Below are 14,026 nucleotides of genomic sequence, written 5' to 3'. Positions count from 1 at the left end.
AGTATCACTGTGCTTGATTGGCCAGCAAACTCGCCCAACCTAAACCCCATAGAGAAACTATGGGGTATTGTCAAGAGGAAGATGAGACACCAGACCCAACAATGCAGATGAGCTGAAGGCCGATATCAAAGCAACCTGGGCTTTCATAACACATCAAAAGTGCCACAGGCTGATCGCCCCCATGCCACGTCACATTCATGCAGCAATTCATGCCGAGTCGGAGCCCAGACCAAATATTGAGGGCATATACTGTACATACTTTTCAGTAAGCCAACATTTCGGTATTAAAAATTATTTTAGAATTTGCGCTTATTTAATATTCTACTTTTCTGAGACACTAAATTTTGGGTTTTCATTAACTGTTACCATAATCATCAACAATAAAAGAAAAAAATAGCTGGAAATAGATCACTGTTTGTAATGAATCTATATAATATATGAGTTTCATTTTTTGAATTAAATTACTGAAATAAATTACCTTTTTGATGATATTCTAATTCATTGAGAAGGACTAGTATATAGTGCATTCGGAAAGTCTTCAGACCCTTTCAATTTTTTCATATTTTGTTAGGCCTTGTGCTAAAATAGAAAAAAAACAAAACAGTTTTCCCCATCATTCTGTACTCAGTACCCCATAATGACAAAGTGAAAACAGAATGTTAGTAATCTTTGCAAATTTATTAAAAAGGAAAAACTAAAATATTGCATTGACATATGTATTCAGACCCTTTACTCCGTACTTAGTTAAAGCACCGATAACAGCCTCCAGTCGTCTTGGGTATGATGCCACAAGGTTTGCACACCTGGATTTGGGGATTTTCTGCCATTCTTCTCTGCATAACTTCTCAAGCTCTGTCAGGTTGGATGGGGACCGTTGGGGGGAAAAATACATTTTCAGGTCTCTCCAGAGATGTTCGATTGTGTTTAAATCAGGCCTCTGGTTGGGCCACTCAAGGACCTTCATAGAGTTGTCCCTAAGCCACTCCTGTGTTGTTTTGGCTGTGTGCTTAGGGTCATTGTTTTGTTGGAAGGTGAACCTTTCGCCCAGTCTGAGGTCCAGAGCACTCTGGATCAGGTTTTCTTTAAGAATATCTCTGTACTTTGCTCCATTCATCTTTCCCTCAAACCTTACGAGTCTCCCTGTCCCAGCCACTGAAAAACAACCACACAGCATGATACTGCCACCACCATGCTTTACTGTAGGGATTGAATCAGGCAGGTGATAAACAGTGTGTGGTTTCCTCTAGACATGATGCTTAAAATTGAGGGCAAAAAGTTCAATCTCGGTTTCATCAGACCACAGAATTTTGTTTGTCATAGTCTGAGAGTCCTTTAGGTGCTTATTTGCAAACTCCAGATGGGCTTTCATGTGTGTTTTACTGAGGAGAGGCTACTTTCTGACCACTCTGCCATAAAGCCCAGACTGGTGGAGTGCTGCAATGGAACTTTCTCCCATCTGCACACAGGATATTTGGAGCTCAGCCAGAGTGACCATTTGGTTCTTGGTCACCTCCCTTACCAAGATCCTTCTCCCCCAATTACTTCGTTTGGTGGGGTGGCCATCTCTAGGAAGAGTCCTGGTTGTTCCAAAGTTCTTGTGAACTTTCAGTGCAGCAGAATTTTTTTTGTACCCTTCTCCAGATCTGTATCTCTACACAATCCTGTCTCTGAGCTCTACAGACAGTTCTTTCCTCCTCATGGCTTGGTTTTTGCTCTGATATGCATTGTCAGCTGTGAGACCTTATAAAGACAGGGGTGTGCCTTATCCAATCAAATTAATTTACCACAGGTGGACTCCAATCAAGGTGTAGAAACATTTCAAAGATGATTCAGAGAAATGGTAGGCCCCCCAGAGCTAAATTCCAAGTGTCTTAGCGAAAGATCTGAATACTTACGTCCATGCGAAATTTGTGTTTTTCATTTTGAATAAATTTGCAAAAAAAATAATTCTGATTTCTCTTTGTCATTATGGGGTATTAAGTGCAGAATGATGGGGGAAAACTTTTTTATTTTAGCACATAGGCCTCAACATGACAAAATGTGAAAAAAGTAAAAGGGTCTGGAGACTTTCCGAATGCACCTTAAGTGTTTGTTTGTGTGTGTTTGTGTGTGTGGGGGGGTGTGTGTGTGTGTGTGTGTGTGTGTGTGTGTGTGTGTGTATGTATGTATATATATATATATATATATATATACATACACACATACATATATATAAATATATACACACATATATATATACACATATATATATATACGCACACATACACTACCGTTCAAAAGTTTGGGGTCACCCAGACAATTTTGTGTTTTCCATGAAAACTCACAGTTATATTTATCAAATGAGTTGCAAAATGACTAGAAAATATAGTCAAGACATTGACAAGGTTAGAAATAATGATTTTTATTTGAAATAATAATTTTCTCCTTCAAACTTTGCTTTCGTCAAAGAATGCTCCATTTGAAGCAATTACAGCATTGCAGACCTTTGGCATTCTAGCTGTTAATTTTCTGAGGTAATCGGGAGAAATTTCACCCCATGCTTCCAGAAGGCCCTCCCACAAGTTGGATTGGCTTGATGGGCACTTCTTGCGTACCATACGGTCAAGCTACTCCCACAACAGCTCTATGGGGTTGAGATCTGGTGACTGCGCTGGCCACTCCATTACAGATAGAATACCAGCTGCCTGCTTCTTCCCTAAATAGTTCTTGCATAATTTGGAGGTGTGCTTTGGGTCATTGTCCTGTTGTAGGATGAAATTGGCTCCAATCAAGCGCTGTCCACAGGGTATGACATGGCGTTGCAAAATGGAGTGATAGCCTTCCTTATTCAAAATCCCTTTTACCTTGTACAAATCTCCCAACTTTGCCAGCACCAAAGCAACCCCAGACCATCACATTACCTCCACAATGCTTGACAGATGGCGTCAGGCACTCTTCCAGCATCTTTTCAGTTGTTCTGCGTCTCACAAATGTTCTCCTGTGTGATCCAAACACCTCAAACTTCAATTCGTCTGTCCATAACACTTTTTTCCAATCTTCCTCTGTCCAATGTCTGTGTGCTTTTGCCCATATTAATATTTTCCTTTTATTAGCCAGTCTCAGATATGGCTTTTTCTTTGCCACTCTGCCCTGAAGGCCAGCATCCCAGAGTCGCCTCTTCACTGTAGACGTTAAACTGGCGTTTTGCGGGTGCTATTTAATGAGGCTGCCAGTTGAGGACCTGTGAGGCGTCTATTTCTCCAACTAGAGACTCTAATGTACTTGTCTTGTTGCTCAGTTGTGCAGCGGGGCCTCCCACTTCTCTTTCTACTCTGGTTAGAGCCTGTTTGTGCTGTCCTCTGAAGGGAGTAGTACACACCGTTGTAGGAAATCTTCATTTTTTTGGCAATTTCTCGCATGGAACAGCCTTCATTTCTAAGAACAAGAATAGACTGTCGAGTTTCACATGAAAGCTCTCTTTTTCTAGCCATTTTGAGAGTTTAATCGAACCCACAAATGTAATGCTCCAGATTCTCAACTAGCTCAAAGGAAGGTCAGTTATATAGCTCCTCTAAACAGCAAAACTGTTTACAGCGGTGCTAACATAATTGCACAAGGGTTTTCAAGTGTTTTCTAATCCTCAATTAGCCTTCTAACACAGTTAGCAAACACAATGTACCATTAGAACACTGGAGTGATGGTTGCTGGAAATGGGCCTCTATACACCTATGTAGATATTGCATTAAAAACCAGACGTTTGTAGCTAGAATAGTCATTTAGCACATTAACAATTTTTAGAGTGTATTTCTGATTATTTTAATGTTATCTTCATTGAAAAAAAACTGTGCTTTTCTTTCAAAAATAAGGACATTTTTAAGTGACCCTAAACTTTTGAACGGTAGTGTATATATATATATATATATATATATACACACACACACACACACACACACACACACACACAGTTATGAGAAGAACAAGGTACACCCTCTTTGAATTCTATGGTTTTACGTATCAGGACATAATGAAAAAACATCTGGTCCTTAGAAGGTCTTAAAATTAGGTAAATACAACCCAACACTTGACAAATTACACTGTGTCATTATTTAACAAAAACTAGGCCACAAAAGAAAAGTCATGTGTAAAGGATCTGCCAGACACAACTTCTGTGTCGACGCCCATAGGTAATCAGTCTGCACCTGCTTCTATGTCTGTGAGACTGACTCCATCTTCCACCACCCAGGATGGCAGGCTTAGGAGTGGGAGAGCCTATCACAGCCTGGCCAGACGGAGCTAGCTCCCGCCCTCTGTCTATTTATACCTGCCTTTCCTGTTCCTCCTTTGCTTGTGATTCTTCTCTGTTGGTTTCCTGGCCCTGCTGCAGCTTCTTGAACTACTGATCCTCTGCTTGTGATTGACCTTGGCTTTACTGACCATTCTTCTGCTCTGCGTTTTTGTACCTCGCTCATCTCCTGGTTTGACTCGGCTCGTTCACCTCGCTTGTTGCTCACGGTGTTTCCGTGGGCAACTTCCCCATTTCCCTGGCTTCTTTGTACCCTTGTCTGTTTGTCTGTCGTGCACCTATTGAGTGTAGGGACCATCGCCCAGTTGTACCCCGTCGCCTAGGGCGGGTCGTTGCAAGTAGGCAGGGACTGAGTGGCGGGTAGATTAGGGCTCACTTGTCTGTTTCCCTACCCCGACATTACATAATCACAAGCCCATATACCTAGTCTACCCTGGTCCCTGACACTACTATGGACCCCCTTGAGACCCTGGCTCAGCAAATGCAGGGCCTCTCCCTACAGGTCCAGGCCCTGGCTCAGAGGGACAACCAGCCTGATGCTACCCTGGTAGTGCCCCTCACCTCACCTCTTGAACCCCACCTCAAGTTGCCTGACCGGTTCTCAGGGGACCGGAAGACTTTTTTCTCCTTTCGGGAGAGTTGTAGGCTCTATTTTCGCTTAAAGCCCCACTCCTCTGGTTCTGAGAGCCAGCGGGTGGGTATAATTATGTCCTGGCTCCAGGACGGGCCCCAAGAATGGGCCTTCTCCTTGGCTCCTGACGCCCCTGAACTTTTCTCCGTTGATCTTTTCTTTTCTGCTCTCGGGCTCATTTATGACGAGACTGACAAGACTGCCTTTGCTGAGAGTCAGCTGGTGACCTTACGTCAGGGTAAGAGACCTGTTGAGGAGTATTGTTCTGACTTTAGGAAGTGGTGCGTAGCTTCTCGGTGGAATGACCCTGCCTTAAGGTGCCAGTTTAGATTGGGTCTGTCGAACGCCCTGAAAGACCTGCTAGTTAGCTATCCCTCTTCTGACTCCCTAGATCAGGTTATGGCTTTAGCGGTACGACTTTACCAACGTCTCAGGGAACGACGACTTGAACGTGTATGTGTTTTCTCCTCTGACTCCCCCATGATACCTCCCAAGGTTCCGTTGCTTCGTTCTTCCACGGAAGACTCGGAGGTACCTATGCAACTCGGGGCCTCCGTGTCCCCCCAACAACGTAGAGAGTTCCGCAGGAAGAATGGTCTATGCTTCTACTGTGGGGATGACAAGCATCAAGTGAACAACTGTCCTAGGCCTAAGAATAAGCAGCCGGAAGAACTTCCGCGCCTAAGTGACCATCGGGGAGGTCACTTGGGCGCACAGGTATTTCCCGTAAATATGAAACTTAATAAAATCTTGCTTCCCTTTCAGGTCTCTTTTGGTGGTAGGTCTGCTACCGGCAGTGCCTTCGTGGATTCAGGGTCTTCTGCTAATATCATGTCTGTGGAATTTGCTATGTCTCTAGCTATGCCATTGATTGATTTGCCTAAACCTGTCCTGGTAGTGGGCATCGACTCCACTCCTCTTGCTAATGGTTATTTTACACAGCATACCCCTGTTTTTGAACTCCTTGTGGGCTCCATGCATTTGGAGCAGTGCTCTGTACTGGTGATGCAGGGATTATCGTCCGATTTGGTTTTAGGCCTTCCCTGGTTGCAGTTGCATAATCCCACTTTTGACTGGAATACTGAGGATCTTACCAAATGGGGTAATGAATGCATGACGTCATGTTTTCCTGTTAATTCTATTTCTCTCCCTGAGGAGGTGAACACTCTACCTGAGTTTGTTCAGGACTTCGCTGATGTTTTCTCTAAAGAGGCCTCCGAAGTGTTACCACCTCATAGAGAATACGATTGCGCAATTGATTTGGTACCGGGAGCTAAGCTCCCTAAGGGTAGGATATTTAATCTCTCTTGTCCCGAACGTGAAGCCATGAGAGAGTATATCCAGGAATGCCTGGCCAAGGGTTACATTCGCCCCTCTACTTCTCCGGTAGGTGCTGGCTTCTTCTTCGTAGGGAAGAAGGATGGTGGTCTTAGGCCATGCATTGACTACCGAAACTTGAATAAGGTCACTGTAAGGAACCAGTATCCCCTTCCTTTGATTCCTGATCTCTTCAATCAGGTTCAGGGGGCCCAATGGTTCTCTAAGTTTGATCTACGGGGGGCTTATAACCTTATCCGCATCAAAGAGGGGGATGAGTGGAAGACTGCGTTTAACACACCCGAAGGTCATTTCAAATACCTCGTCATGCCCTTTGGGTTGTGTAATGCTCCCGCGGTCTTCCAGAATTTCATAAATTAGGTTTTAAGAGACTACCTGGGGGTATTTCTTGTAGTGTACCTTGATGACATACTTGTGTTTTCCAAGGACTGGTCCTCCCACATTGAGCATGTCAGGAAGGTGCTCCAGGCCCTTTGGGAAAACAAACTGTTTGCTAAGACCGAAAAATGTGTGTTTGGGGTGCAGGAGATACCGTTTTTGGGTCAAATCCTCACTCCTCATGAATTCCGCATGTACCCCGCCAAGGTCCAGGCTGTGGCGGAATGGGTCCAACCTGCCTCCCTGAAGGCGTTACAGTGCTTCCTGGGGTTTGCTAATTATTACAGGAGATTTATTGCTAACTTCTCGGTCATCGCTAAGCCTCTTACGGATCTCACTCGCAAAGGTGCTGATCTCCTCCACTGGCCTCCTGAGGCTGTCCAGGCTTTTGAGGTCCTTAAGAAGTGCTTTATCTCGGCCCCAGTGCTGGTTCAGCCCAACCAAATGGAGCCATTTATCGTGGAGGTTGACGCATCCGAGGTGGGAGTGGGGGCTGTCTTGTCCCAGAGTACCAGGTCCCTCACCCATCTCCGCCCCTGTGCCTACTTCTCCAGGAAGTTTTCGCCCACTGAGAGTAACTATGATATTGGCAACCGCGAACTTTTAGCCATTAAATGGGCATTTGAAGAGTGGCGCCACTTCCTGGAGGGGGCTAGGCACCAGGTAACGGTCCTTACCAACCACAAGAATCTGGTTTTCCTAGAATCTGCCCGGAGGCTAAACCCGAGACAAGCTCGATGGGCGTTATTTTTTACCAGATTCAACTTTTTGGTCACCTATAGGGCTGGGTCTAAAAATATTAAGGCTGATGCACTGTCGCGTAGCTTCATGGCCAGCCCTCCTTCGGAGGAAGATCCTGCTTGTGTTTTGCGTCCAGGTATAATCATTTCCTCTATTGATTCTGATTTAGTCTCTGAAATTGCGGCTGATCAAGGTTCAGCTCCCAGGAACCTTCCTGAGAACAAGCTGTTTGTTCCCCTGCAATTCCGGCTAAGGTTACTTAGGGAAAATCATGACTCTGCACTATCTGGCCATCCAGGCATCCTGGGTACCAAGCACCTCATTGCCTGAAACTATTGGTGGCCTGGGTTGCTCAAAGACGTTAAGGCCTACGTCGCCGCTTGTGAAGTTTGTGCTAGGTCCAAGACTCCCAGGTCCTGACCAGCGGGCTTACTATGTTCTTTGCCCGTTCCCCGGAGATCTTGGACCCATATCTCCATGGATTTCATCACCGATTTGCCTCCATCTCAAGGCAAGTCGGTGGTGTGGGTTGTAGTAGACCGCTTCAGTAAGATGTGCCACTTTGTGCCCCTCAAGAAACTACCCAATGCTAAGACGTTAGCTACCTTGTTTGTCAAACACATCCTGCGTCTCCATGGGGTTCCTGTCAATATTGTTTCTGACAGAGGGGTACAATTTGTTTCATTGTTTTGGAGAGCCTTCTGTAAAAAGTTGGAGATTGATCTGTCCTTCTCACCTGCCTTCCATCCTGAAACTAATGGCCAAACTAAGAGGACTAATCAGTCTCTAGAACAATATTTAAGGTGTTTTATCTCTGACTGTCAATATGATTGGGTCTCATTCATTCCCCTCGCCGAATTTTCCCTTAATAACCGGGTCAGTAACTCGTCAGGGGTCTCCCCCTTTTTCTGTAATTTTGGGTTTAATCCACGGTTCTCCTCCCTTTCACCTGGTAGTTCCAACAATCCCGAGGTAGATGTCGTTCATCGGGAACTGTGCACAGTCTGGGCCCAGGTTCACAAGAACCTAGAGTCGTCCCAGAGCATACAAAAGACTCAGGCAGATAGAAGACGTTCTGCTAACCCCTTGTTTGTGGTCGGGGATCTGGTGTGGCTATCGTCAAAAAATTTGCGCCTTAAAGTCCCATCCAAGAAGTTTGCTCCCCGGTTTATAGGGCCGTACAAGGTCATTGAAGTCCTCAATCCTGTCTCCTTCCGACTGGAGTTGCCCCCGTCTTTTCGAGTACACGACGTGTTTCATGCCTCCCTCCTTAAACGCTGCTCCCCGTCCTTGGCTCCCTCGAGGAAACCTCCGGTCCCTGTTCTCACCCCTGAGGGGGTAGAATTCGAGGTGGCCAAGATTGTGGACAGCAGGATGGTCCTAGGCTCCCTCCAGTACCTGGTCCATTGGAGGGGATACGGGCCTGAGGAGAGGACTTGGGTACCCGCCTGGGATGTTCACGCTGGGGTATTGCTCAGGAGGTTCCACCTTTGTTCCCCAATAAACCAGGTCCACCTAGAAAGGGTCCGGTGGCCCCTCATAAAAGGGGGGTACTGTAAAGGATCTGCCAGACACAACTTCTGTGTCGACGCCCATAGGTAATCAGTCTGCACCTGCTTCTATGTCTGTGAGACTGACTCCATCTTCCACCACCCAGGATGGCAGGCTTAGGAGTGGGAGAGCCTATCAAAGCCTGGCCAGACAGAGCTAGCTCCCGCCCTCTGTCTATTTATACCTGCCTTTCCTGTTCCTCCTTTGCTTGTGATTCTTCTCTGTTGGTTTCCTGGCCCTGCTGCAGCTTCTTGAACTACTGATCCTCTGCTTGTGATTGACCTTGGCTTTACTGACCATTCTTCTGCTCTGCGTTTTTGTACCTCGCTCATCTCCTGGTTTGACTCGGCTCGTTCACCTCGCTTGTTGCTCACGGTGTTTCCGTGGGCAACTTCCCCATTTCCCTGGCTTCTTTGTACCCTTGTCTGTTTGTCTGTCGTGCACCTATTGAGTGTAGGGACCATCGCCCAGTTGTACCCCGTCGCCTAGGGCGGGTCGTTGCAAGTAGGCAGGGACTGAGTGGCGGGTAGATTAGGGCTCACTTGTCTGTTTCCCTACCCCGACATTACATCATGTGTGAAAAACTAAGTACACACTGACTGCTTTCATAGGCATTAAGAGGGTAATTAGCTGTCAGATACTGCCAATCAAATGCCTTTGGTTTATCTATTATCAGCAAGTGTGACCACCTCTATAAAAGCGAATGTTTTGGCAGTGTGGTGTTCTGGAGCATCCAGTCGTGTGTTAACACAATGCCAAGGAGGAAAGACATCAGCAATGATCTTCAAGAGGAAATTGTTGTTGCCTATTTATTTGTGAAGGGTTATAAGGCCATTTCTAAACAATTTGAAGTCCATCATTCTACAGTGAGAAAGACTATTCACAAGTGGAAAACATTCAAGACTGTTGACAATCTTCCAAGGAGTGGATGTCTTAAGAGTTTTACACTGGGCGATTATCGTGCAAACGAGCATTCATATAACGCTCGTTGACAATAATTGCCCTGTTTAAACAGGGCAGAGATCAGCAGATGAACGAGCAAATGCTCGATCATCTGCTGATCGTATAGTTTTAAAAAAGTTAAATATTATCATTGTCGGCAGCACATCTCTCTGTGTAAACAGGGAGATGCACTGCCGACAGGATAATAATGTATGGGGACGAGCGATCGAAGTAACGACAGCTAGTCCCCATCCATAGCTCTGTGTGATAGGAGCTAAACAAGCACTGATCAACGATGTCTCGTTGATCGGCGCTCGCTGTACCGGTTGAGTGTCGGCCAGTGTAAAAGACCCTTTAGAAATTCACCCCAAGTTCAGACCATGTAATGCTCAAAAATTGCAAAAAACCAAGAGCTACATCTCGGACTCTACAGGGCTCAGTTGGCATGTTAAATGTGCCAATACATGACAGTACAATTAGAAAAAGAGAGAACAAGTATGGCTTGTTTGGAAGGATTGCCAGGAGAAAGCCTCTTCTTTCTAAAAAGAACATGGCAGCACGGCTTATGTTTGCAAAGTTGTATCTAAACAAAGACTTTTGGAACAATGTCCTTTGGACAGATGAGACCAAAGTGGTGATGTTTGGCCATAATACCTAGTGAAACAATTGGAGAAAACCAAACCCACAGGACCTGGGCACATTGAAGTCTTTGAGTAGACCATGAACTACTCTGTGTACCAAAGTGTTCTAGAGTCAAATGTGAGGCCATCTATCAAACAGCTAAAGCTTGGCCAAAACTAGGTCAATCAACAGGACAATGATTCCAGGTACACCAGCAAATCTACTACACAATGGCTGAAAAAAAGAAAAGAATCAAGGTGTTGCAATGGCCTGGTCAAAGTCCAGACCTGAAACCAATTGAAATGCTGTTCCGGGACCTTAAGAGAGATGTGAATAAACAAATGTCCACAAACCTCAATGAACTAAAGCAACGTTGTAAAGAAGAGTGGGGCACAAATCCTGCAGAATGATGTTAGAGACTAATATAGTCAAACAGAAAACGATTTCTGAAGTTATTGCTGCTAATTGTTGTGATGGATGGTCAATTTGCTTTTATTCTCTGTATTAAATTACATTATGAATTATCAAGTAGGATGCCGAATCACACAGAGATGTAACCTCCATCTCAAATGACCTTCACTCCCCCCCTTTATTTCTGCTTGGTCTGCAAGAAATATGTAATCTCTGTGTATTCTTCTTACAGCCTTGGACACTCTAGCAATTAGCAGCCTGGCTGAATGCCCAGACATAAAGTTATCACATTTGCAACTATTTCTCTTTATTGTTATATTTTCATATGTATGTAAATATAACTCCCTCACGAGAAGGAACAGATCATAAGGATCCTATGGTATTTTTGTCTCGAGGTGCAATTCTGACGTAAGCATCTAACGAAGAATTATAACATGACATTTTAAATGTATTGTATGTCTGTGATTGGCTCAATATGAAATATTCTCATTGTATGCTATTGGCTGAATCATCGGTATTGTCACATTGCCTGTGATTGGTTAACCTCAAGCCTACACCCGTTTTGAATATTATTGTAATTGAGTTTGGCAATAAACCTCAGAGGAGTATTTTGAGCATACAAGCAGCATCTGTGTGTCTTATTCCTCTCTGATATATATCGATATAAAATCTCCTGATTAGGATCTGGATAAATTTCCTGGAGTGAGTGTCTGTTGGAACACTCGTCTAAATTTCAGTCTAATATATTTTAAGCCATGACTTCCGCAACAAGGTGGTTCTAGAAGCTATTGATTTATGGGGTGTACTTAGTTTTCACAAATGGCTTTTCCATTTTTGCCTAGTTTTTGTTAAATAAATAATGACATGTTGTAATTTGTCACGTGTTGCTGTTCATCTGAGGTTGTATTCACTCAACTTTAAGACCTTCTAAGGACCAGATGGTTTTTTTTTATTACGTCCTGACACATAAATTCAAAGAGGGTAAACTTTGTGTTTCTCATGACTACAATGTTTGCTTAATACTGAAAAAAGTTGTCCAAAGAACAGCACTGAAGTAATACCACAATATTTTGCTTCGAAATATACCCCAAATAACATAGTGCGCCAAATTACTGTCATACAGTGCCCCAAAAATACTGGAAAACAGTGCTGAAATAATATTGTCACACAGAAGCCAAATTAGGATTAGTTCACAACTTATATTGGTAATGCATGCGCATGTATACACACTCACTACCTACACGGATGCACTCACCATGCTACAGATCTGCTCGCACACATATAGTACGCCCACTCATTACATACTTACACGCGCACATATACAATTACCACATACCTGCAAACATGCATTTACTATATAGTCACATATATGTACGCACACTCACTTAAAAATCTAATAATGGCATCATACCTGGGAGGAGCAGAGTAGTTTATGTGGTGTATTAGCTATCAAGTTGGACAGCATGTAGATACTAATAACCATATTACTATTATCATTTATATATAATGTTAAGTATATATACATATATATATATATATATATATATATATATATATTCATTATATAACTAATATTAATATTATTATAAAGCATAGTATTTGGGATTGCAGCATTAACTCTCAAGAAGTCACCAAAACTTTCAGCCAATAAGTGGCTTTACTGGTGATACAGTAATATGAACATTAGTCTAACTAGTCTAACTTTAAATGCACCTCACCATTTACATGCTACAATTGTAGTGATAATGGGGATTATCAGAACAAAAGTTTTAAGCAGCTCAGTTAATTTTTCTGGCAGAGGAGACAGTTTTCAATCCGATCAATAGACTGTTTACATACACTAATACAAATTGATATTAGTCTGATTGGTTAGAATTTGGTGTGTATGTCAGAGCAGCCGAATCTGGTCATACACATGAGATAGAATCATGTTTAGTGCCGTTTAACAATAAGAATAAGACAAATGTGGAAAAGGTGAACCTTTCAACGTAGATGTTTTTTCCTGTCCCAAGGGAATACAGACTGCAGAGGATCCGATAACAGGAAACTTGAACATCATCCACTGAAAAAAAAGGAATAATTTGAAATATATTAGTCTTTCAAATACAAAAATACATCTCAGATACTTGAAATTATAAATATGTGGTCGATTGCAAAAATGACTAATGAAATTCCAGGAGGTATCATTTAGAGTAAGTTTATAGATACAATGGCCAATAGAAAATGAAGAATTTTGGCTCTTAAGTCAACACATACAATAAAATGTGTCCTTGGAAATACAACATTAGAAATGTATAGACATATTATGGTGGTCTTATTTCAAACCAAAACATTTTAAAATTCACAGATTATAGCAGAAGTGCATTGGTCTAACTATGAAACATGTACAACGAACCTCATACTAAAATAGAAAGGTAGAGGCTAACAAATTCCTACCAGTGCAGTGCTCTCCAAAGCGGCAGTAAGGAAATAGCAGGCGCTGAACAAGAAACATCAAGCGCTGCAATATTATATCTACTAGAATGTTCTTTCTGAGTAGACCAAGAAAACGACGTGACGTGTCTGTGGCCACTGATATTGGCTGCACACATCTTTCTGAATGGAGGGTTAGCGTAGGATTTTTTATTACTTTATGCCTACCTGTATTATAAGGCACTATAGTAATTATTATATCTATTTCCAGCTTCCATGTCCACTATGGCAGGTCAGGTATTATATAGGCATTAGGGCTAGCACTTTATAGTACAACTGTTACTATTATATATGAACTAGTACTAGTATTATATGTTCACTATGACGTGCCCAGTGCTTTCTGTGTATGCTTCTGCATCTAACTTAGACTTGTGGATATTTAAAATTCACTGGCATTCTTTTTGTGGCATTGACATTTACCCCTAGGAAGCTAGTAGAAAAACTGGTATGGTTTGAGACGGGGGATATCTTGTCATTTTCTTTCTTGAGGGCTAACAAGAAAGTCCAGTCAGAATATTCAGCTTTATGAAGTAGACATTTAATATTATCAAGGCATAACGTCCAAGTCAAATTTGCCATGCTTTTCTTGTTTTAAGCATGCCTTAGTTATACACTAATACCAGTAATGACCACTTTGAGCAGGCCTCTAGCAATGATCT

The 14,026-nt window shown here is 43.0% G+C and overlaps 1 protein-coding gene across 4 annotated transcripts in view; it reads right to left on the bottom strand.

Moving 5' to 3' along the window:
* The window catches only part of RYR3 (ryanodine receptor 3), a 658,838-nt gene that overhangs the window by 169,374 nt on the left and 475,438 nt on the right, over window positions 1-14,026 (bottom strand). For all 4 annotated transcript variants that reach the window (XM_075844915.1, XM_075844916.1, XM_075844917.1 and 1 more), the window contains one exon: window positions 12,876-12,957. In XM_075844915.1, the coding sequence (XP_075701030.1) occupies window positions 12,876-12,957 (82 nt within the window). The remainder of the gene's footprint in view (window positions 1-12,875; window positions 12,958-14,026) is intronic.

The sequence above is a fragment of the Rhinoderma darwinii genome, chromosome 12 (assembly GCF_050947455.1).
Source record: "Rhinoderma darwinii isolate aRhiDar2 chromosome 12, aRhiDar2.hap1, whole genome shotgun sequence".
NCBI classification, from domain to species: Eukaryota; Metazoa; Chordata; class Amphibia; order Anura; family Rhinodermatidae; genus Rhinoderma; species Rhinoderma darwinii.
Note: the sequence above shows the minus strand (reverse complement) of the source record. Positions and strands in the feature narration are given on the sequence as shown.